General features: G+C 40.1%; 1 protein-coding gene across 14 annotated transcripts in view; it reads right to left on the reverse strand.

The window, feature by feature from the left end:
* Positions 1-24,599, reverse strand: part of LIN52 (lin-52 DREAM MuvB core complex component) — a 56,330-nt gene that overhangs the window by 15,158 nt on the left and 16,573 nt on the right. For 2 of the 14 annotated variants that reach the window (XR_014228758.1, XR_014228759.1), the window contains 3 exons: positions 22,218-22,332; positions 21,461-21,727; positions 21,223-21,314 (listed from right to left, as the gene is read on the reverse strand). The exons of 2 other annotated variants lie outside the window; for them this stretch is intronic. Coding sequence is in view for 5 of the 12 variants with exons in the window: in XM_082317579.1 (XP_082173705.1) it covers positions 21,664-21,727; positions 22,218-22,332 (179 nt within the window). In the remaining 7 variants the exon portion in view is untranslated. 10 more of the 14 variants (XR_014228755.1, XR_014228756.1, XR_014228754.1 and 7 more) reach the window with 10 other exon arrangements.

Here is a 24,599-nt window from a genome sequence, read left to right on the forward strand (position 1 = left end):
TTCAGGGCAAAGAACACGAATTGCAGAGGGACAGCAGAACAATCCTCTGGTTTTTAACCCTTCTATCACAAGGGCCTGTTGCATCAGAAATTATTTCTTTTGTCCAGGGATACAATGTTAGGATAAGAAGACACAACCATTCTTTTTCCTAGTTGGTAGGACATAAAAAAGGCCTAGAGGAATCTGCCTGGGAGTAACCGCGGGAGTCTAGCTTGACTGGACTTGTGAAAGCCAATGGCAAAGCCACATCTTTTGGCTGAGGTCAACTAGTATTGCATTCGAAGGGAAATAAAAATATCAGTTACAGGGGTGGGAGGGAGTGAAGGCAAAAAGGCGATCTAAACACAGCAAAAATATTCAAGATTGACATTGTTACTAAACAGCCCTCAAAGAAAAAAGAGGCTTATTTCAGACAAGACCAACAGAATATTATAACCCAGCTAACATAATCTGAACTTCTATCAGAGAGAGAGATCTGTATGGACCACTTTCTATCTTCGAGACCAGATCCCCAAAATCCTACCACCACCTGGATGCCTGCTGGCACCAGCTCGCTCCTCTTCCTTCATCAAAAGAGCTCCAATTACTCTGCTAACTGCATACTTCCTTAACGTAATTGTCAAATGAACTGCTACTTGATGACTGTGGGCCTTTGACAAATAATTATCAGTGAATGCTACACCAAGCCTAATTTCATAAAGAGCTGGAACTGCCATCTCAGGAGAGCAGTGGTTAGCAAAAGCAATGTCAGTCGCCTTTACTGAAGGTAGAACTGGCACATGCAGATACTCAGACCTGTGCTTCAGGAACTGTTACGTGTACACTGAAAACCAGCGTAATCACCTAGCACTCCTGAAACACATTTTTCAGGTAAGACGACAGAATCAGCATAAACCTCCAGGTGAAATAAGCTTGCATTACCATGGCATCTTTCAATAATCAATATCGAAGCACTTGCAAAGTTTATCAAGCTTCACAATATTCTTGAGACCTACAGTGATTTAATTCCCATCTTACAGATGGGGTCACAGCCTCAGTAAGGAGTGATGTACAGATGTATACTAAAGGAGTCAGCAACCGTGCTAGAATTCAGGCTCTGAAAGATGAGTTCTGTCAAGTCCTGCTGCAGCATTTTAAAATATTAACACCACCCTTGGTAGGAAACATCACCGTCCTTCCCTTGGTGAATGAGACAGCAGAATCTGCCCTTACTTCAGCTGTAGTTCAGAGTCTGGCATGACTTGTTTTGAAATGCCAAAGGTGGGGGCTTGCACAAAACCAGGCTGTGAACCAGAGCAGGTGAGGCACAGGGACTGCTCCCCCCAGTGTGCTATGAAAAGTTATCTCTGACAGAGAAGCTGAGACCGATAATGTTTTAAACGACTGAAACAGCTTAGTGAGTGTTAGCTAGAGCCTTAAGAATTGGAATCAAATACCTAATGCTTTCCTGAATCATGAATTCCTCATGTGACCTCTTTCCACCTCGTTTTTCTCCACCCATGGTAGTGGTGTTTTATCATATACCTGATAAGAGATTTCAGAGATCATTCAGGATTATCCAGAATGGTGATAACAGATCTGCCGCAGATTGAGATATTCTCAAAAATGTCACTGTTACTATAAATAAATACTAAAATTATATCAGCTCTAAAAAAAAATTAGGTTCCTTCTCTGCAGAATAACTTACCTTGTTCTCCTAATCAGATTTCCCTACCTTGCAAGGCAGCACCATTCTGTTTGCACTCAGTTGCAAACAATGATGTTCACAGAGCTTTGAATGCAAAAACTACAAACAGTATTCATTCAAATACAGATGGGCAAAGCCAGTCAATGAAAACACTTGAAGCAAGGGTCAATGACATCCCTGCCAATGCCCAGGGAGCTACTAAACTTATGTTCCAGGTCACGGATATTAGGATGTACAGATATTTTGCCCTGAGTGACCCCCATATGAAAAGAAACTCTTACAGTACCTCCCACTTCTAGAAGCTGCCTATGGCCAACACCCTGTGGGGCCAAAGACCTGATCCCTTTGACCCTCAAAGCAGGGAAAGAGTTACATCTTCTCTCTGCGAAGCCAATAAAAACCTCTCTTGATTATAATTTAGATAAGAGCCACTGGATTGAATAATAATGTCTGAAACTCCCCTGGCTGTTTCACCTTGAGACGTCCATCACTGGGTTAAACATGATGCTAATTGCATTTGGATTGATTAATTTCTCTCACTCCTGTCTATTCGAATAATGCTTAACAAAATAATCACAGCACCCAGAGCCAAATCTTCTCCGTCAAAGGAATGAAGCCATCAGAACCAGCAGAGATGAAAGAAATGAAGATGACCCGTAATTACTGCTACGGTGATATCATTACCATATTATAGAAAATGAGTGTACGTGGGGGGAGCAGGGGCTGCGATTATTATTTATTTTTTAATGGAACCTCACATCCCAAGAATACAGATCTGACACAGTGGAGCATACAGAAATACAGAACTAAAAAATTATTGTGCATTAAATTGCAAAATACAGTGAACACTGGGACTCTAGATGCATCGAGTGTCTTGTACTGTGAGCTGCTGTTTATTCACTTCACTATTTTTTCATTGCAATAATACTTTGTATATGACTAGCATAGAGATTTAAGATGCCTACCTTCCCAAAAAGATCCTCAAGTATCTGCAACAGAACTCACCCATAACCCTGATGCTAAAGCCATTCTCCTTTAATATCATTACAAGTCATCTTACTTTGAACATTGGCATTCAGATTTTTAAACCACAAGATCTGACTTGATGCTCAAAGAAAAGCTAGCATGCAAGAAATTTTTATTCTTAAATGCTGATTCCTATCTGAAGGCAGTTATAAATTCCATCACCAGCCACAGTAGATCACTTTCAACCATTCATTACACTGGTTCTGTAAAGATATCAAATGTATCAAGTCTGGAAGAATTTAAACTAGGATTAAAAAAAAAAAAACAAAAACAAACAACCAAAACCACAACCCTAACATCCAAAAGGAAGGCCTTCTGCTCCCTTTATTCTCCCAAATACACTCCCAAAGCCCCTCTCATTTGAGAAACAAATAGCTTGGCAATTGTGTAAGATCTTCAGACACCTGTGCACTGCAATTCTAATTGTGGTTTATACAGTTCACTTCTCTCAGTGCTGCTTATGTCTGCCCCCTAGTCTCAGACCGAAGACAAAAAAACACACACAACTAGCAGCATAAAATATTTATTCTGGAATAAAGCCAAGGTCAAATACACAAAAAAATTTCACAAGCCAAAAATGTCAAGACCTAAGACCAGGCACTGGCTCATGAAGCTAATTAAACACAGAAAAATGATGTTCAAGTATTTTATAAGGCTTAAAGAAAGAAATTCAAGTTATGCTTCTAATAGTAAAAACAGTATGAAAGACAATTTTATATCAAAGTTGAGGATATTTTCAAGTATACCTGAAAGGGACTTCACCAGCGTAAGTTATCACTGGAACAGCTACAGCTTGGGAGAGCTTTGACCACCAAGTCCCACAGATGTTGGAGGCAAATAGTGGGATAGAAACATGGCACGTTTTAACAAGAGGCACTCTAAAGGGTTTTTTTCTACCTGCTTGTACCAAAAGGCAAATAATCTCTTCCTGGCCTCCCAACTCCTGCGGAGGACCAAGAGTTTTTGATGATTTAGGTTTTCTCATGACAGTATCTCAAAGAGGAATCTTCTTTATTGAGCAACACAGAGAAATGAGATCAAAAGTGTTTGCTCAAGAACTCTTGAGGATAAAACACACGAAGAAGCTAGGCAGAGAGGTCTGCACTGAACATACGCACACAGCCGGGTATGAGAGGTTTCTGGAGGTGAACGGAGCCTTCTCAGAAGGCACGCGGGCAGAAGCGCTGCCCAGGCTCCCACAAAACAATCCACCATGATGCGGTGTCCCTGCCTGCGCTGGGGAGCAGGTATTTACTGGCTGGGAGCAAAGCAAGTGAACCTTGAAAGTAACAATTTTTTCAAGTCTTACCAGTGGCCAGGGCACGCAGGCCACAGCAAAATCTGAGCCCAGGAGCCAATAGGAACAAAGGGATTAAGAGTTATTAGGAGTAGGAAGAATTACATATTTACTGAAAAATAATCGTGTAATGATTATGTAAGTCCCTATACTCCTTTTGGCTAATAATGTTGGGATACAAGCTGTATGGTTATGCAAGCCAGGGCACACAAATCCAATCAGAAGACATCAAGGCATGTTTACGGGGAGGCTTGCAGCTCTGGTTCAAGAACGGTACGGCTTCCTTGACCTTCAAAAGGCTGAAACAAGCCCCTGTCAGTAGGTTAGCTAATGGCTTGAGCTGTGAAGCAGAACTGAATTTTTAGATTTAAGTTCTCTCAACAAGCTTCATGGGAAGAGACACCTGGATGAAAGAAGTTTATACTATGGTAGTCTGTATTTATTTGTCCAGAGGTATGTCTTTACTTCAAAAAGCAGACTAAATTTTTAAAATGTTTTCTAATCCCAGGATTCCTTACTGAAACATTTTTCCATGTAGATGACTGCAGCCCTTGACATGACAATGAATTATCAATATTGAAGGTCTCTATGAAAAGAAGACTCATGCTTTTTATGACTGAACATTATTATTTGATTTACCCACGAAGTAAACCAAGATTCCTTTTGGCATTAGCACAATGATACAACACATGAAATTACATAGAGGACTTCCATAATTTCAAAAGATCCAAGTAAAAATCTGTATAAGCAAATACAAGTAAATGATTGAAATCTCAGTGTTCCAAGCCCAAAGTCTCAACCTCAGTTGAACCAGAATTATGGAAGAGCAGCAATATGCAGTTTGTGGGCTGCAGAAGAAAACTTTCACAATTGCCTCCACCATTTTATTCTTTCTTCCACATGAATCAAAGGCACTTTCTTTAATGACTACCCTTATCCCTATCCTCATCCTTCCCATTATATTCACTGTTTGCTTTAGTCCAGCTTTTTCAGTTATACTACTGACTAGTTTCATGCGCCCTGCCCGCCACAATCCTCTTCTCCTGGCAACAATACCCTGAGCTGAGGAATATTTGAAAGTCCAGAAGAGGGTTCAGGGAATTCAAAACCGTCTTTACCAACTTCAAGTTGGTCACAAGACATCGGAGGAAATGCATGGATTTGGAAATGTCACAGTTTTTACAGCATCCAAATGCTACTAGAGTCAAGTTCAAATGAATATAGAAAAAACGTCTATTCGGAAGAGTCAAAAATCACGGGAAAACTGTTGTTACTCAGAAAAACTATCACTAGTTTTAATCCGACCTACTTGATAACAAAATTGTAATACCACTCAGGGCTGTTTGGAATAGATATTAAAATATAAACACTGCAGGCTCTGCTACAATTATTACAATTTAGCTGTTAATGAGCTCAAAGGCAACTAGGGAAGGCCCAGTTATAAAAGCAGATATAAAAGATGCACCCAAAAATAAACCCTCCCAGACCCATAAGAAATGTGACAACATTTTTCATAAACACCCTCACACTTCTAGGACCCATGGGTTTTGAAGAAAAGCTTAAAGACATGATTCAAATACAAGAAATACAGAGCTATCAGAGTCTGCAGATATCTCCTAAGAGTAGCAGCCAGAAGAAACTCCAGTTTCTTGAAACCCAGAAATAAAGCATACTAGCCAACTGTCATTCCTAAAAAAACCAAGCCAAACCAAACCAAACATTATTTTTTGCTCCAGAAGGGCTACTGAGAGCAGCCTAGTAAGCTTTGGTACTCTTTTGCTTCCAAAAATCTCTTCATGTTTATTCCCAGCCCATGCACACCGCTGGTCTGAGGCGATGTCTACCATTACTTTAATCTCTTATAAAAGCTGAATACAGGGCCACAGGTATCTTTTAATGAGCAGACTAGTGTTCTTCATCCATTACTGGAAACCAAGAACAGAGGCACTGCAGTAAAGTAGATGGCAAACCATCTACAACACAGCTCAGAAAGTAGAGCAGAAGGTGGTGATGGCCACGAGGAGTCTCCATAGATTTAGTGACTGGTGAGATCGCTCTAAGAGTTGAGGGGCATTGAAGAAACTTTGGAAGCCAGGAGAACCCAGAAGACTCCATGATCCAGTGACAATGGGACTATCAGACATATTTGGAGGTAGAAAGGCACAGTGGAGTAAAAGAGGTGTAAGTAAAAAGAGGATATAAGGAAGAAGTGATGAGTGAAGAAAATTTAATCTACGAGAACAGAACAGATCAATGATAAGGTACACAGTACAATATCATATGAGGAAAATTGTACAGAATCAGAGAATCATTCAGGTTTGAAAGGACCTTGGCAGGTCTCCAGTCAACCTTCTGTTCAGAACAGACAGGCTGCTCAGGGCTTTAGCCAGTCAAGTCATGGATGGACACTGCACAACCTCTCTCGGCAATCCTTCCAATACTTGACTACTCCACGCTGAAAAAGTTTTCTCTTGAATCCATTCAGAAACCTTCTTGCTTCAATTATGACTGTCGTCTCTTGTCCTCCCACCATGCAGCACTGTGCAGAGCCTGACTCCATCTTCTCAATACCCTTCTCACAGGTACTAGCAGGCAGCTATCAGGTCCCTGCAAACTCACCTCTTCTCCGTGCTGAACAAGCCCCATTCCATCAGCCTCTGTTCGCAGGGCAGGTGCTCCAGCCCCCGATCATCTTGGTGGCCCTCCACTGAACTCACTCCAATTTACCAATGTCTTCCTCATGCTGCGGCATGGAGGACACCACTGGATGTGGCACTGCAGATGCAGTCTAATGACTGCTGAGTAGAGGTGGACAATCGCCTCCCTCAATCTACTGGCCATGGTTCTATCAACAGATGTATATGCAATCCTACATTCCTTTCCCAAATATTACCTACCTGCTATACTCCTGTTCAACACTGTTTCCTAGCCTCTAACCCTCCACCCAGCCACTGCTTTGCTTATTGTTCCAGGAAACCCGAGCGCCATAGTCAAGCGTCAGAGCACTTCGTGCTCCGAGACAGAGGAGGAACTATTTTCTCCTCCAAGTTTTATATGCATACATTAGTAAACAGAAATTGTAAGCCTTTTTTTATTTTTTAATTAATATGCTCTCTATTTTCAAGTAAGCCAGGTACTAGGCATGAAAATCTTGAGGCAACCCAGAGAACTCTCTGTTGAAAACGAAATGACAGCTTGGCCTGCTACCCAGAAGCATCCATCACCCAGCCCTTTTCTGCTGGGATTTGTGTTGAATGACGTCTTCTGCAGGTTAACAATTAGTTTTTAGCATAAGAGTCCTGTGTCACCGTCGTCATCTCCCCAGGAGAGAGAAACAGGCTGAGTGATTTTTAGATTATATGCTCTGATAAAACACAGGCTCCTGACTCCCTGTGTGCTTCTGCCATGCAGGCCACCTGCTCTATGGAGCTGCCACCGGGGACACCCTCAAAAAGGTTTAATAATAATGTTCTCTCTAGAGATGCAACTCAGAGCATACTCTGAATTTACATTCTATATCACTGACTAAAATCTTGTATATAAAATCCTATCAATAGGTAGGATCTAAGACTAGTCGCTAAAAGAAGAGTAATATAGTATATTGTAGAAATGTTATTTCCTATTAAACAAGAATCTGTCAGGTCTGTGGTCATAAAACCCATAAATGAACACAGGCATTGATAGAGCAGGGCAGATCAGTGATCCACCCAGTCAGGTATCCTGTGTGACTGCACCCAATATCAGAAACATCACATTAAAAAAAAAAAAAAAAGCAAGGAACCCCATTATGAAGACATATGGAATAATCGTCTCTGAAAGATTCCTCTTCTTCCTAAATGCTTGTTTTATATCCTGAAGCAGCCGATATTTCCTACTTCATTTTATATTTTATTCTGCTATAACTAGAAATGTTCTCATCATCCATTTAATTGCGTGATTCCTTTTCAATAGCTGTTAAGTACTTGATCAAAAAAAAAAAAAAAAAAAAAAAATCCCAGCGTGGCAGAAAGTTCCACATCAAATTATTCATTGTGTAAAAAGCATTCCTTTTTCTACTTTTAATCTGACTGGCTTCCATTACTTTTTTCTGAATTCCCCCCCTTTTATTCTTTTCAGGGTTGGGAGTCAATAGGAATTTTCAATTTATCTTCTCAATTGTAGAGATGTTAAATAACAACCGCATTACCTTTCAAAATCAGAGAGACCCACTTTCTCACATTCTCATGAAGAAATCTCTTGATTTATAAGCAGCTCTCTAGAAGTGAATGGTGTATTTCACACTATCTCGAAATTATTCCTACCAAAAGACTGCCTGAAGTGACAGAGTATCTGAAGTTACAAAAGAGAGAATGAGACTTACTTCCTTTCTGGGAAAAGATTATGAAATCTTATGCAGAAATATGGGTTGTAAAGCGCAAACAATTATTGAAGTCAAGCAGAAGAGGTGGGAAACAGCACAATAATTTGCTGTGACTTGGAGATTCACTCAAGCCTGAAGACATACAGGGGTAGAGCAATCCGCTCTGCTTCACCATGCTGGGGACTGTGCTTCCACCTGGCTTTCTGGACGATCCCAGGAGCTCAGGAGGCTTGAGGGGTACATGCAAAAGACGGTTAAATGCTGCCACATTCACCAACTGCACACAAACTCCAATTACTTTGTCTAAGTAAATTCTCTGGCAAGTTCACACAGATTTGTCATGAAAATTCTGTCAAACAGCAAGTTTTTAGTTGAGGAACATCAAAATCCTATAAAAAAAACAACATACAGAATATCAGAACAACTTAGCATAACTATTCTTATCAGTCCAAGTATAAAGAGCTATCAAGTGAAGTTGGCCCAAGTACAGATCCTTGTGTCACCACCTTCTATCCAACTCAACTTATGCCAATTGTTTTGAAACATACTCTTTACAAACCTACCAAAGTGACAAACCTTTTTTAAGGAAAAAATAGTACATCAGTGTAGTTTAACTAGAACTTTGTGGTTACAAATGCATACAAACATCATACTTAATTTGTTAACTTTCTCAGACTTAACCTAACCAGAAGTAACAGCAAATTACAATTACACTACAACTTCTTAAAAAAAAGATTTTGCTATTTAGGTACATGACATAAAACATTTAAAGATATTATGGCCTTTCAAGCAGCCTGCAATTTATACAGAAAGTGAAGATCCAGAAAACAAATTGTACTTCATTCTCTCCCTTCTACTTTATAATAGAAGAAAAAGAAAGGCTGTGACTAATTGTTGCCATGTTTGAACTTCAAGTATGTCCTCTTCTGTTTCTAATAATAGTTCTGAACAACACTGTTTTGGTGTCAGAAAGCATTATCTCAAATCCAACAAGAGCTGTGTTACTTATAGGTAAAGTTTTCTTTGATAGATACAATTATTGGGCTAGAACAATAGCATGCCCCAGTAGACAGCACTTTAGCCTGCAAATGGAAACCTGGTTTCTATTTCTGATGCAGTCACTCCTGCTGTATGACTTCTCCATCCATCCCTCAGGTTCCCCCACCCATGAATTGGCATATGTCTTTCTCTGTCAAGTTCCAAGATTGAGGGAATAAAATTGTTATGAAACAAGGAAATCCCATTTTAATCTCATGAATAGTGTTTTAGATCCAAGGCTTAGATCCATGCCAACTAAATTAAGGTTCCAGACTGAGGTGTCTAAGTTGAGAACCTCATATAAATCTGCAGAAAGATACAAATGCCTCCAAAACAGCAGTTCAGCTTATTTAAGATCTGTCTGCATGTACAGCTGAGGGTGATTCTATTTCCTATTTGGAGATTCCAGGTAGGTGTCAAAAGGTAACAGCTGCCGACACTGGTCCCAAACATCAGGCATATCTTTTTGTGGCATTTCCTAGAACTGCTTTCTTAAGCAGTCGGTCGAAAAAGCCTTGAACGCTCCTGCAAAAGACTAGTTTTATGTCATCAAAGCTCTTCAAGGAATACTCCACAAAGTTTATTCCAAACATATCTGCTGTTAAGACATGTAATGCCAAAGTAGAGGAAGCCAACATGTTCAACAGTGTCAACAAAAAGAGAAGAAAGCAGCCAGGATGCTAGCTTGACTAATACCTTTAAATGAATACCACTAGCTAGCAACGCTGATGTACATCTTGAATAATTATTTTGATGCCTGGAAGTTCTTCGTGTTGATCAAGTACCCACTCTGCTACATGGTGTACAAACACAGGACAAGTTATTTCTGCCCTAGGATGCTTAGGAGAGACACTAAATAAATACAGACAGACAATAGAGGTACACAGTTAAATGAGACAACACTGAAAAGTATCACACTTACAACACATCATCTTCACAGTTATCAAGATTTCTATACATACTGTACAGCAGGTGGAAGGAGGATGAGCTAGCTCCCTGGATGTTTACAGATTATGCCTCCAAAGTGTGCAGGGAAACCAGTTTCTTAGAAAGCACAGCAATGGCTCATAGTAGTTTGTATTCTTGACAGACTGGAAGTGTCTGTTGTCTTTCTGCTACTGGATGCAGTATATTAGATAAAGCGCCAAAAAAACATGAAGAGAAAGAAAGGTGGTTTGATAGAATACTGAAGTGTGTGGAGGAATGTGTGGAGATCTTGATCACAGTCAAAAGGATGAGCTCATCTTTGCAAGTGGAACAAGATTTGTTAAGATCAGAGTAAAACATTCTGGAAAAGGTGTAATATTATAAGAATTTGGAAAAGAGCTGTGTGGATAGATAGGAAAGGTTTTATTCCATAGGTGTTATATAGAAAAATGGAAGAAGATGTAGATTATAGCTTGGATGCCTGGACTTACTGGAGAGTCAAGCACTATAGTTGGTCACATGGCTAAACGAGGGACAGAACAGCAGCAGCGTTCACAGTCATCAAAAGAGGGATCACAGACAATTTGTTTGGAATAGGAGGAGAAAAGAGTAAAAAGCTCCAGTTTCCACATCTGCTCAGGTCCTCAGATATAAAGGAAACAAAGGGGCTGGTAGAAGGCATTTTTAATCCCAAATTAAAAAGGAGAAAAGGTTCTAGAAAAGTAGCAATGTTCATTAGCTCCCAATTTGGTCTAAATAATCTGAAATGGGTATGTTGCTAACTTACAGTCACAATATGGAACAATATATAAACAATATGCGGCAAACAGCCATGCTACATAGTTCTGACGTGGGCATTCATGCTAACTCCAAATGACAGTTGTGTTCCATATACATAAATTTTATCATTTCTTTCAAATTATTTGGCTGCTCAGGAGTAATAAAACACTACCTTGCATGAGTACAGTAATGCTTGTACAGAAATGATATTAAACAGCATATTTACTGAAAAGAAAGAATAAAGATAAAAGAATACAGAAAAGACAGGAAACAAAGATAAAGTACTACAGAACTGACATTCTGTTCATGCAAAGTAAACATTTTTCACTTCTCAGCTTCGTTGCCACAGCCAGTTACTGTTTGAATCATTACACTACATCCACATCCCACTGTCCTCATGATTTAATTAGAAGCTAAGTGATACCCACTCGAATTATCATCAACATCCACAATCTCTCCTCCTCCCAAGGACCCAGAAGTAAAGGGCCCACAAACTCCCACTGCCACCAGCCTAAGAAATGCCCTTGACTGGGACAGATGCTGCCACTGGCTTGAGAACTTGTGCCCTCTCTGGGAATCCAGCAGCGGGTCTGAGCTAGTGAGTACCGCGGGACTACTCCAAAGGATGAGTGCTTAACATTGCCTTTGCTGCCGAGCTTATTGAAAGATCACTGCTTATTTGCCCACATGACACGAATACCAAGATGACTGGCAGACAAGCAGATGGACAGACAAACAACGTAAGTCAGGAAAGAGAAGACTACTAATAGGGCTTGCCCAAATACTAAATGTTTAAAGGAATACTTTGAAATCCTGAAAATGGATTTTGTTGCAGGGTGCAGCACACCAGCCTTAAATTCCTTTCTTGTTGATCCATGGATGTGTTGGCTTTTGTTTTACCCACTAGGCAGGGGCACTCAAAACCCTCATTAGGAAGTGGTCTGCAGCTATGCACCAGAGAAAAAGGAAGAGTACAGCCTGAAGGGTTTCAGATTCCAGTTAAGGCACTGCTTATCAAGAACAGAGAGCAGCAGGTACATTTTCAATGCTATTTGCTGGGTAAGATGGACAACTCTAATAAAGGTTAGAAACCACTGTTTTCCATCTATCATCATCAACACACACCAACAGTTTCTTCTTCATACCTTACCTAAACAGAGATCAAAATTAAAGTTGTCTTAATAAGCACTTCTTATTCCCCGTGCTCTGTCAATGCATCCAAGAAAGCAAATAAGCCAATAGTTATGAAAATGTTCGCATGCGTAAAAATGACTGCATGTTACTCCTGCTGAGAATTCAGGGGGTTCTGACAGTGGAAAATATCTTAAATTAGATTTGATGAGAAAAGCCTGATGCCTAGGCTGCAAAACATATTTCTGCAGTGGGCCCATCTCATCTCCCATCCTAGAACGGCTAATACTTCTTTCTGAAGACAGCAATGAAAAAGTCACAAGACAGGCAGGTTTTTCCCTCTTGCCTGAAGAGTATTTTTCCCATTGGAAAGAACAAAAACTGGCAGTGTTCACTCAACTAAAAGAGTAGAAACAGACTTGTGTGTCACAATAAAACGGAACAGACCACTACTTTGAAGAGACAGGTAACTTCTATTGCTAAGGAAGTCCAACATAGAAAATATCCTAGAATTTGAGGACAGGTATTTATTAGTACAGAGTGAATAAAAGGTCAGCTTGATCTTGAAGATGAGGAACAACTTTCTGACTTTTGTGAATTATATCTTATATTCTGGTTGTTCAAATTGCAAAGCTTCATTAAATGTGTCTCAACTGTTTGCAGAAACCACTGATGCTACAGATATAATTCCTCATAAAGGACATCTGGACACACTCCTCCTGTGATACTGTAACCAAAGAACTTGCGGAGACTCTGGTGGAATGACCCTCTTGGTCTATCATGCCATTTAGACAACCTATTGGATCACCTGGATTCAGTAAAAAAGAGCGATAGACATGAAATGGGCTCCGGCACAAGGCTGATATAATTCGTATAAGAGATGTGGCAACAGATTGCACTCCCAGGTCCTCAAATACGAAAATCATACTTGCTGACGTGAAAAAACAACAATTGTTAATAAACAGATATTCTGTTCTTCAACACTCCATATGGCAGTCTGATGGATTAAACACCAGCAGAGTGTTGATCACTCTAAAAGCTCATATTGAGATGATCTGGAAAATCTGTCTATCTACAATTTACGAATTCTGGTTAATTTAATTAAAATGCTGCATCACTAAGTGCCTTAATATGTGGAAAGCCATAAGCTTGTGAGGTTCCTGGCACATGCCTGCTTTCAGAAGAAGCTACAGAACAAACTACCAAGAGTCTCCTTTTTAATTCAGGATACATAAAAGAAGACTCCTGAGCTACAAAATCAGTCTAAGTTTACATGCAGGGAGAAGAGAGCAGAAAAATCACCAAAATAGGCAGAAGGACAGGTGATACAGTAAAGCTAAGGATGCCAGCAGCATGAGAGAAACAAGGACATAGGCTGTCAAGGCACTGTGACTTCTTTGAAAGGGGCCAGACAAGGTTAAATGAAACTAGATGGGTTATAAATAGTTAGCAGACTGAGAAATGGAGAGAGAGGGGTGGGGTTCAGGAGAGGAACTGTCCCCTTGCAAGGGGACAAAGGCCAGGAAGTCCCAAGACAGAAGGGGCCTGTGATCAACGTGCTTGGCCGAAGGGAAATCCAATGCTGGAATCTACCTTTACCAAGGGAGGCTTGAGATCTGGCTGCTTCTTAAATGGAGACAGGCTACAGCACATACACAATCAATTACTGCAATTTAGGTAAGGGGTGGTACCTGTTCATTTTCAATTTGGGCCAACACCATGAAAGAGAATCCTTGAGGCTGAGCTAGCTTAGAAAATTTTTTCCTTGCTAGAAGCATAGAATACAGATATTCCCAACCCAAAAACCCTCTGAAAAAAGATAGGTGAGTAAACTGCTGGGATGTAGAAGCAGATGATAGTTTGGGAAACAGATGGAAAACCTTTTCCGTGTCTGCAGCAGCTCTGAGTTAAAGGAAGCCAAGGCATTCCCGGTACACTCTTACTGTCCCTGGAATGGACCCATGTGTATTAATACTTTTCTTACACTTAATAATAGCTACTTTTGTTCTTCCTATACCAAAGATGATGATGCTGAGTTCAGTTCTTAGCAGCTGAAGCTGAGGATGCAGCACCAAGGGTTTTCCAGGCACAACTGCTAAAATTTGAGAGGAGTCTGAAAAGAGGGAAATCATGTTATCAGGGAGATGTCATGGAAGAATAGACGGAAGTCCCCATGTTACTACTGTCTCAGTCCACTATAATTCAGCAAAGCACAAATCCTTTTTTTCTCTTTGCATTCTCAAAACTATCTAAAGAGAAAAAATTCTAGAAGGAGTAACACCGATTTTCCCCAGGAACACATTAGTTTAGGCTCATTTCTTGCTAAGAAACATTACACAGAAACAATTTTGGATTTTGTTCTGCAGAATGATCATCTTATTTGGAAAAAGAGGAGCAGTCTCTCTAATATGGCAATTGGTCCTCTACTTGTACAGGCAGACGAGGTTCTGCCTGCAAAACCCAGGAGGATCTGCTGACTTTTTGCAACAGGGGACAGCGCATGTGAAGCTGTGAAGGCCTGATCGCATTCTACGTCTAGCACAGTATTATAAAGAAAGACTGTCACCCATTTAAAGGCCACTTCAGCCGTTCCTACAATTCATTGCATGACAAGAAAGAACACTGACATTTTACAATGCCCACCCCTATACTAATCTTTCCTCTAATGGCAGAACTCAGAAAAATTGATCTGGAGTAAATAAAAAACAAAGCCATGTGTTTAGAGAATAAAACCCATTTTAAAAAAGCCTGATCACATTTACATTTCACTCTCCAATATCATCCCTATGCTTCCTCTAGACTATTTCCAGCCACTTTTCAGGACATGCGACTGAGCATGCTGGAGCTGAAGTTAATTATTTCCATATTCAAATACAAGAGTACTGATCTTCTATACTATTACGAGCATAAGAGCCAAGAAAAAGTGCCTAAGACAGAAAGCAAGGTGGGGAAAAAAACCTTCCCCTAAGTCTTCTCTGCTTCAGAGAGACCAAGCAGGCTGGTTTCAAAACAAGAGCAAGTGATATAACCAAACAAAAGCAGATCTGAAAGGTGAGCAAACCCCACAAGCCACACAGTCATTATTACTGTGTCGACAGCACACTTGTTAAAAATGTATATTTTAATTTTCTGTATTGCTAAAGGTCCCAATTTGCCCAGGGATCTAGCTAAGCTGCCATTTTCTACCACGACAGAGTCTAATCTTTATTTAATGGATTTAGCATCTATCTTCACTAGAGTGGTCTCTAAGGGAAAGGGGAGGGGAGTATGAAGGGGCATGAAGAGATGATCAGAGCCCCCCTCTCCTTCATCCATCCGGCGCTCATGTTTGTGTTCAAAATTCAATTACCTCCTTATTGATACTTCACAGAGATATTTAAGCTGCAAACATGAAGCCCTGATTTCCCAGGGGGCCATGCCCCTCTCTATTTCACTGCTCTGCTTCCCCCAGGGTGAATTCCTGAGGCGTCCATATTAATAGGTAATCAGTCACAATTCATTTATTAAACAGCTAGCAAGGTTTATCAGCCTGCCCTGATTAGCCGGAAGAAGCCACTGAATTCCTAATTTATTTATGGAAATGTAAGTGTCTTTTTGAATTCCATTCATGAAAGACAGGGGTGCCGTGGGTCTGGCACGCTGAATTCTAACAGGGAAGCAGCAGGCAACCCAGAGACTGGGGACTTCGCGACTTCAGCCCGGGAAATGCACTACAGTGACCCTAATGTGATCAATAGATTTAGGGCCAGAACGTCATACAAGCATTCACAAGCCAGCTCTTCAGAGAGTAGGCATTGCCACCCATCGTAACTACAGAATTACCATCCTGATGGCTCAGGGTGTGGATTGGCTAAACAAAGTTCCCTAAACAGAGCAGGTGATGTGGTGAGACTGGGTCAAAATAATTAAAAAAAAATAGAAGCATTTTAAAAAGTTCCAATAAAACATTCAGAACAGTGCTGAAAACAACTGCCAGGTAACACTAATATAAGCATTTACACATAAAGTTCAGCTTTTTGAAAACTACAGACTGTTATAACCATTAAATTATTTTTGCTATAATAATTTCAACTGAACTGGTTTTCAAATGCAACAAACAGTGCCACTGTACTTTTAAACTAAGACTCAGAAGCTCAGTGATGCTGCTGGATTACCAGAAAGTGAAGATGGCTAACAACAGGAAAAAAAAGCCACTTCTCTATTGTTTTAAACAGTGAAATGGAAAACTTGGTAAAAAGCAGACCTTGAAGTGAAAAGACTTATACACGCACTTAATACATCTTAAGGCAATTAGGATACAGCTTCAGATAACATAAAGCTTATATACAGACCTCTGAAGGTTCAAGGCCACCACTGGTGAAAAACACTTTCTTTTTATTCCTTTCAGCTGTGTAGCGATCTCTGAAACTCATATTCACCTGAATTTTACCCACCATAGTTACTTAACCATAAAACAACTAGGAATGGAAGACTATAGAAAATGTTTATTTCCTTTTTCTTCTCCATACAAATTTGTGCCAAGTAACTTTCACTGTATCCCCCTCTGCGTTTAGTGACTTTTCTGAACAGCTCAACAGGGAAGTAAACATAGGGATTGTATTTTTAAATCCTCTGAACAAGGAGGATGTCCCTCAGGCAGATGCAGTAGCCAAAAGGGTATTTTTAATTCATTTTTTTCCTGAATTATTTAGATCTCAAAACTGACAGGGTTTAACAATGTACAGTGCTATATGGAATATAGACAGAAGCATGTTTAAACATATTGAGAGCATTTCTGTAACATTAATTCTGAGACACTGTTATCAGACATTTTGTTCAGTGACTTCAATACCCTGATTATTAACTAACTAGGAAAGTATTCAAAACTAACAAGTCAAAGCATAAATAATGGAGGATGCAGATGCCACTCCACAATATTATATCTCACAGAAATTATTTCACTTCAATTACAACTACTTGAAAACATATTTCAAATAACAATCCAAAATCCTGTGTAGTTTACAACTGGCTACACCTATGTTTACCCTCTGAATTTACAAGCACAAGCTCAACAGTTGCATACAAGGTTTTAATTTGCTTAAGATCTCATTACACAAAAATTTCACTAGTGTATTATAACTGATATAAAATCCCCACTTCAACTAAACTAGTACAACCCATACCTTTCAATAAAAAAGATATGATTTCCTCTCAAATTACAGTGGTCAGACATGAAAAGATGTAGTACATGCAATAAATACATCCAAAATGTTAGGAGGAATGAGCGTTTGAATTCATCTACGACCAGAACTCGTGTGTTGCAGGTATCTGAAGTCAGGGATGGCATGGGGAAATGAATCCTGGATGAAGCATCTTTTCACTGCCCGAAAAAGTAATCAATAGCTTAATTGTTATTAGTTTGTGTTTCATGCAGACAAGGGTAATTCAGTGTATTTTTCTACTATGAAAAGTAGCTCCTAGAGGAAGGGAAAAAACAGAATTTACAGGAAAGATTTCTCAACACCTCTCCACCACTGTATAAGGAGGATTCCATGCTGGCACAACCAGCAGACATCACAGGATTTGACAACAGGCCCAAACATCTAATCACGATGTGGCACTCAACAGCCAGTTTCTCCAGCCCTCACTGCCTGGGGAACTGCAAATGCTACCAACGAAAATAAAACAACCTCTTCCCTTCCTGAATCTAGCCATACTTCAGCTTTTCCCCCTTCAGCAGTAAGTTCACAATGGTGATTTCAAGCGAGGGCTTTGCAGAGTACACAAGAACTCACCACGGAGCAGGTAAAGCAGGGCACTTGCACATGAGCTCACTGAGCATCAAACTCAACATTATTTTCACTCCCTCAATACATAAGCTCCTTATCATACAGAAAACTGCAGCACCATCCATAACAGACATCCAGCCCATGCTGCCCAAACGTGCTGGAGAATACAAGCTGTAATCATGTTGCAGTTATTTCTAGTCTTCACAGATGTTATTTCTAGTTATTTCTAGTCTTCACAGCTTTCGAAACACAACTGAGTGAAAGCAACGTAGCACTGGCTTTCTGAAACCAAAGACAATTGCTCCAGGAGATGCAAGCTGTTGTCATTCATGTCAGTAAATGTTTCTTCCTTGGCTGTGTTTAAGACACCAGCATTAGCACTGGAATTATTACACACTGCTGCTTATGTTAGCGCATACACCCAACGAAAGGGCTTACCTACCCAGCTGCCTTGCATTCTTATCCACATGTCGGCCCCCCCAAATGTCACCAGCTAGCTTCCCAAGCCATTGGCTTCCCTTATGCAATGCACTGTCAGCACAAAACCATGTATATGGAAAAGCAAACCTACAAAACTGTAAGAGAATAGAATTTAGTATTACAACAGAGAGCACAGCATTATGATCTTGAAATGCTTGACTCATTTTAAACTAACCATTGCAAAGTCCATTTTAATGTAACCAAGTCTGACACAGAATACCCAGTCGAACCCAGCATGATACTGCACACCCAGCAAGGCAGAACTGGGATTCATGTCCCTGTATAACACCCAAAGGAAAGGTTTGGAAATAAAAAATAAAAGTATTACATAGGTATTCCTTCCTTTCTAAATGCCACTTCATGTAACTTGATGACAAATGCCTATTACTCTGCTGAAAATTACTGTTCATATTTTCATCCTGTCTCATCTAGTCCTCCATCTTATACGTTTATTTTCTAACACTCCCGTAACAATGCCCCTATACTTCTAAGGTTACTACAGTAACAAACTGCATGGTTACAATAAAGGCTGGGATAATTATTTCCTGTCTTTCTTGCACATATAGTCATTGCTGATAACACCATACTTCTAGTGGCTTACACAAGGAACTCTGCAAACCGCATACAGAAAAATTATTTCCTACGCTACTTAAATGCTGTAACTTAAGTGACAGCCATTTACACACACAGCATAACACAGTTCAGAATAAAAATGAGAATCTCTAATTGACACTGGAGAAAATTAGATTCTAATTGCATATGCTGTATTTTGCTGATGACAATGAGGTTAGCATTTGCAAAAAAACTGTTATGAGTTCCTTAATGACCAACAGGTTATTAAGACCTTTGTCATATAACTCATTGGAAATGTAACATTTCCAACAGCAGAGAGCCCTCTAGAGCTACCACAGGATAACAGTTCAGCAACCCACTGGGAGAAGGGCACCAGTGCCGGCTTATTGCAACACCTGGGCTCTTCACTAATTCCCCTCCAGCTGCTGACCAAACCTGATTATACCTGGTTCAGTAGAATTAAACCTAGAGTGAGAAGTCACAGAAGTCACATTTTAATTTGAAGAAAATGGGACCTAATATTTGTTGAATTGCCACTGAACCTAGAAAGCTTTAAAATGTAACAATAGGTTTCAGAGATGTCATGCAAGGACTTAAAGAGATGCTTAAATTATTTATAATACAGATGTTTGTAAAACATCACCAAATATCTGGAAAGCCAGATTTTACATGACAGTGTATACTGACACCAAAATAATTGGCGCTTTGTGCAGTTTAAACAATATGTGGGCGTATGCTTTGTAGCACAGAAAGCTCTCCATATGGAAATGCCCTATCAAGGAAAAATAATTTCTACACAGAAAATATATTCTGCTGAACTTTGTTATAATAAGCTTCACTAGCTTTCACTAAAACAGTGCTCAAAACAACACACAAGCAAAATCTGCTTAATCAGTTATTAGATGCCTTTCAATTACCTCCATGCTTGTGCTTGTGCTGTAGTAACCAATCAGTAAAAATATGTCCTCAAAATTAAATTACGAACTGAAAATCTCTACTTATGCAGCATGGTGTTTCCTATTCCCATCTCCCCAATTACAGTCAAAAGTTGTAAGATAAATCACAGGAAAATAATTGAACTATATCCTTTAGCTTTACTGTCAAGACTTACAACTGTGAAAAGCAGTAAACACAACTTTATTCTCTCCTCATTGTGACCAAAAATTTCTGCAAGAATAAAACTCTGAAAGAATAAACCCACCCATTTTCTCAGAACCAAAACCCATCAATACATAACATTTTGGGACTGACAACTGAATGGTTCTGCTGTGTGTGTAAATGGCTGTCAGTTAAGTTACAGCATTTAAGCACACCAACCACAGGTTTGGCTCCACATTTTAAGAGCCTAAGTTAACCACTGAAAGTTATGAGCTTAACTTTCCGCGTGTTAATTCATCAGGCTTAATTATGATATCAGTTTGCAGTGTGCTCAGGGAACAACAATCTCTTGGACACTTTAAAGAATCCACAAACAGCCTTCAAACATGCTTTCATGGGCAAGTATAAAGTAATGTTTTATTACCAAAATAAATTTCTAAGAGCCAGCACTTCACTGGAGGGGGGAGGTGAAGAACAAACTTGCAATGAATATGATGAGAAGAGGTAGTATGTTTACTCTGCTGGCAATGGCATTAAGCGCCCTTTTTTGATGTCCAGCTAGAACTCAAAAAGCCACAGCAAAACCCTCCTGTACAGAGACAATTAAAAATGTCTCAGCACCCAGACAAATTCACATCAGAATCAAGTGTTGGATTTTTAATAGAGAAGCAATAGATACGTAGTAAATTCTTCATCACTATTAATTTGTTTTAGTGAGACAGGATTTTTTTTTTCCTAAAAAAGACAGTTTTTAAACAAGGGAATTCAGGCAAGAAATTAATTCAAAGAAACTTCCTAGCCAGATGATCAAAATTTTTCCTGTGACCTTCTAAACTGTACCTCTTTTCCACAGCTCAGGCTGGGTCTCATTTACAAGCTCCATTTCCTAGAGTGGACTTTCAGGATGCTCTGGAAGAGTTGAAGAGAAGTGCTCTATTTAAATTCTAGTCTTCTCAGAAGATTGCCCTTAGGCCTGAAACCAGACAGACCTACGCTTACAGAATAACATACAAGTAAGGGCAACAAAACACAGTTTTCAACACTTACATCCATAAAGTGGCTGGAACAAATTAGTATGACCTATTTTAACTTCTCCTAAATTTACTAAGATACTTCACACTGACTTCAGAGTGGGCTGAACTGAGTCACCTAAAAACAGAGATGAAACAAAAATAAGATATTGTACCAAAAAATTAGGTTCATTCCCTTCCCCTACCCGCACATTTCTGTTTTATCGTCTGACCTTGTACAGCTGTTGCATAGTCTCATGATTGATCTAGTATTAAAAGCCCTACCTTCAGCCAGTCTGTCCTTTTATCTCTCAGTATTATGCAACTGGTAGGCATCTGGTGACTATATACTTCCAAGCACCCTCAACAACTAGGACGAAGAAAATGTTTGCCATTTGGCAAAGTCTCCCCTTTCCTATCTCTTTTCCAAGCTCCCGCTCTTGGTCACTCAGCTTTGTGAATAAATCCATTCTCCCTTCACCGCTTCCTCAAGTAGCAGCAACATGAATTTCATTCTTCCTCCATTCTTCCTCTTCCTTCCATTCTCCAGCACTGAGAAAGAGGAGACCTGTTATTTTCACTCTATAGACTCTCAGAAAAGACCAGCCTTATAAGTAGCAAAGTAAGCCACAAGAGCTCTCAGTCCAGTACAACCATATCGCACCTGATCCAATTAATTCACACATGAGAAGTCCTTTTATAACCATTAGTTACATTTGCTTAATGAAAACAAACTGTATAGAAATTAATAAAAAACCCAGAGGAACAATAATGAAATCAGTCTAAAGAAATCTGTAAGAGGAAATAAAGGCAAAATAAAATTTGCAAGGAGATAAAGTCTTACATTATTAGACTAATGGATATAGCTGGGGGGGAATTGTAAGCTTTCACGCACTCAAGTTATTAGCTCTTTAATTAAAAATCGTATGACATTATATTATTAAATTTAACAAGATCCTGAAGAAGTACTACATAAAAATGTAGAAATAGGTACATTTTCAATAGGAAAAGCTATAGAACCTTCATGTTTCAGGGAATACACCAGCTGCTGTTGGGGAAGGTTGGCAAGAAACCTCCCTTTGCCCGCTCCTCTGTAATTGTGCAGAACGGTGAGTAGCTCTTCACACTGACACAGTCCGCTGTCAAGGGGCAAGACACTGAAAGAGTACGGGTCTGAGCACGGCAATTCTCATGGTCCTGTTACAAGTTGTTTCCTGAATTGATATAATGTTGTGATCTATGCTATTTCTGGCAGAAAACATTCATTTAACCCAACAGGCTTCATCTGCCAATCCCAACATGGCACTTAACAAACAAACAAACCAACAAAAAACCCCCAAACAACCACCCCAAAACCCAGCAAAAAATGCTCCCCCCCGCCCCCCGCTACCCGGGAAGTCAGAAGTACAATTCCCCATTCCAGCTATTTTTCTCTCAAGCCCACTGCTATATTCAATAATGCATTTCTAAAGGGGAAAATTATCAGAAAAAAACCCACTTTGTTCTATATAGATTGCTCAGTTCTATGTCCTAAACCCCCAAAAGCTCATAGCTATAAACTCCAGTCCTTTTGGGACATATGGATATGCTAGGTTTTTTACAAGATTTTTTTCTACCTTATGTCCAGTTTTCAATACCTGACAAAATGCAAATAGCTATCATTACTTCCACACTATTAATATCAGTGATCCTTTGATATTCTGAAATAAAGTTACTGTGTTCCTTTATAATCAAGTACAATCTCTATGCACCAAGCATCAGCACCACAGAAGAAAGGGCTTAGACATAGAAGAAAAGGTATGTTCAGGTGAAATCAGTTGGATACGCCTGGGCAGAGACACCGAGCAGACCCACACCGAGACCCGAGGGGAGCAGGAACACACAGCCATCCTCATTAGAAACACCTCAGGGCAGTGAACTAGATGTATAAACTGAGGGTCACAGCAGAGTCCTCAGCTTCTTGTCCCTCCCCCCATAAAATGCCTATTTCCGCAGGAGATATATGGGAACTAGTTATGAAAGTCAAGCAATTAAAAAGCATTTCTGAGGTATTCATGGGACTGTACCAGCCACAAGTGCCTGACAGCTCTACGCGTGTGCAAGTCCCTGGAGAGCCATCACACTTCAATTACTATCACTAACATTAGTCATTATCGGGCTGGCTTGGGTCCCTGGGGAAGGCAGCTTGTGATGACAATATCCAGCCTCTCCTTGTAAAACAATTCATTAGGCAAAGCGGAACAGCTGGGGCAGCCACGTGGAGGTCTGCAGAGTGGCCGCCCCACCGGGACCTCCAGCCCCCCTTTTCCTTTTGGAGAGGGGCAGCCACCACCCCCATGACAGCTGTAAAAGCCTCTGGGGACACTTCAGGTTTAATCAGTGCTCCTTATACTCAGGGGAAGCATTTGATTGCAAACTTAAACTAATGGCACTCAGAAGGTTACAACAATCATCAGATAAGAGGCTTCAGGGCATTTTTATCTTGTTCTAATGCTCACAAGTTAATGAGGCAATAAGAGACAGATACTATCAGACTTGGTCTAGCAACATTATACAGACGGGATGTTCAGAGCTGCATTTACTGGAGATGCAGGAGGGAAGGTGGCAAGTCCATTACCGATCTTACAGAAGACTTCATGCTCAGAACAACCAAAACCACTCAATAAAGTGACAAAACGCTAGGAGATTTTTCACATAGCCCTGTTTGCATTATCACCTGATCCAAAAGAGAGAAAACTGAAAAGGAATATAGCAATACCCTACCAACATATGTTCAGTCTATTTGACAAATACATTGTATTTCCTTTCTCAAAGCAGAAATGCTGGCTGAATGAAACGGTGAGGCTGATCCTTACGTACTGCGTAACTCCACTGCCTCTCAGCTAGCAGGGTAAATGTGCCACCAAACAGGTAAATAACCCCTGGTATTAGTATGGATACATAGTAATCATTTTTAGCCTTTATGCTGCTTGCAAATAGAAATTCTTGTATATATAATGTCTGTAAACAGCTGAGAATAGGCTTGCTTTTCTTAGTTACTTTGCTTGGGCCCCAAGCTGAAGAGCACTTAATATTAGGATCTGTTTCATCACCACATTCTCATTTTACTTCTAGTGGTGACATACACAATATTCTAATGATGCCTTCCTGTGGCATATAATAGGAGCAAGCAGGGGACAACAACAAACAGCATACAGGATAAAATACTGTATTAGGTTTGCGTGGCCAGGTTTTGGTAGCAGGGGACTATAGGGTGGCTTCTGTGAGAAGCTGCTAGAAGCTTCCCCTATGTCCAACAGAGCCAACGCCAGCCGGCTCCAAGACGGAACCACTGCTGCCCAAGGCTGAGCCCATCAGTGACCATGGTAGCACCTCTGGGAGTAACAGTTAAGAAGTGAAAAAAAAACCTGCGGCGGAACAGCAG

Source organism: Platalea leucorodia (assembly GCF_965183815.1).
Source record: "Platalea leucorodia genome assembly, chromosome: 7".
Lineage (NCBI taxonomy): Eukaryota > Metazoa > Chordata > Aves > Pelecaniformes > Threskiornithidae > Platalea > Platalea leucorodia.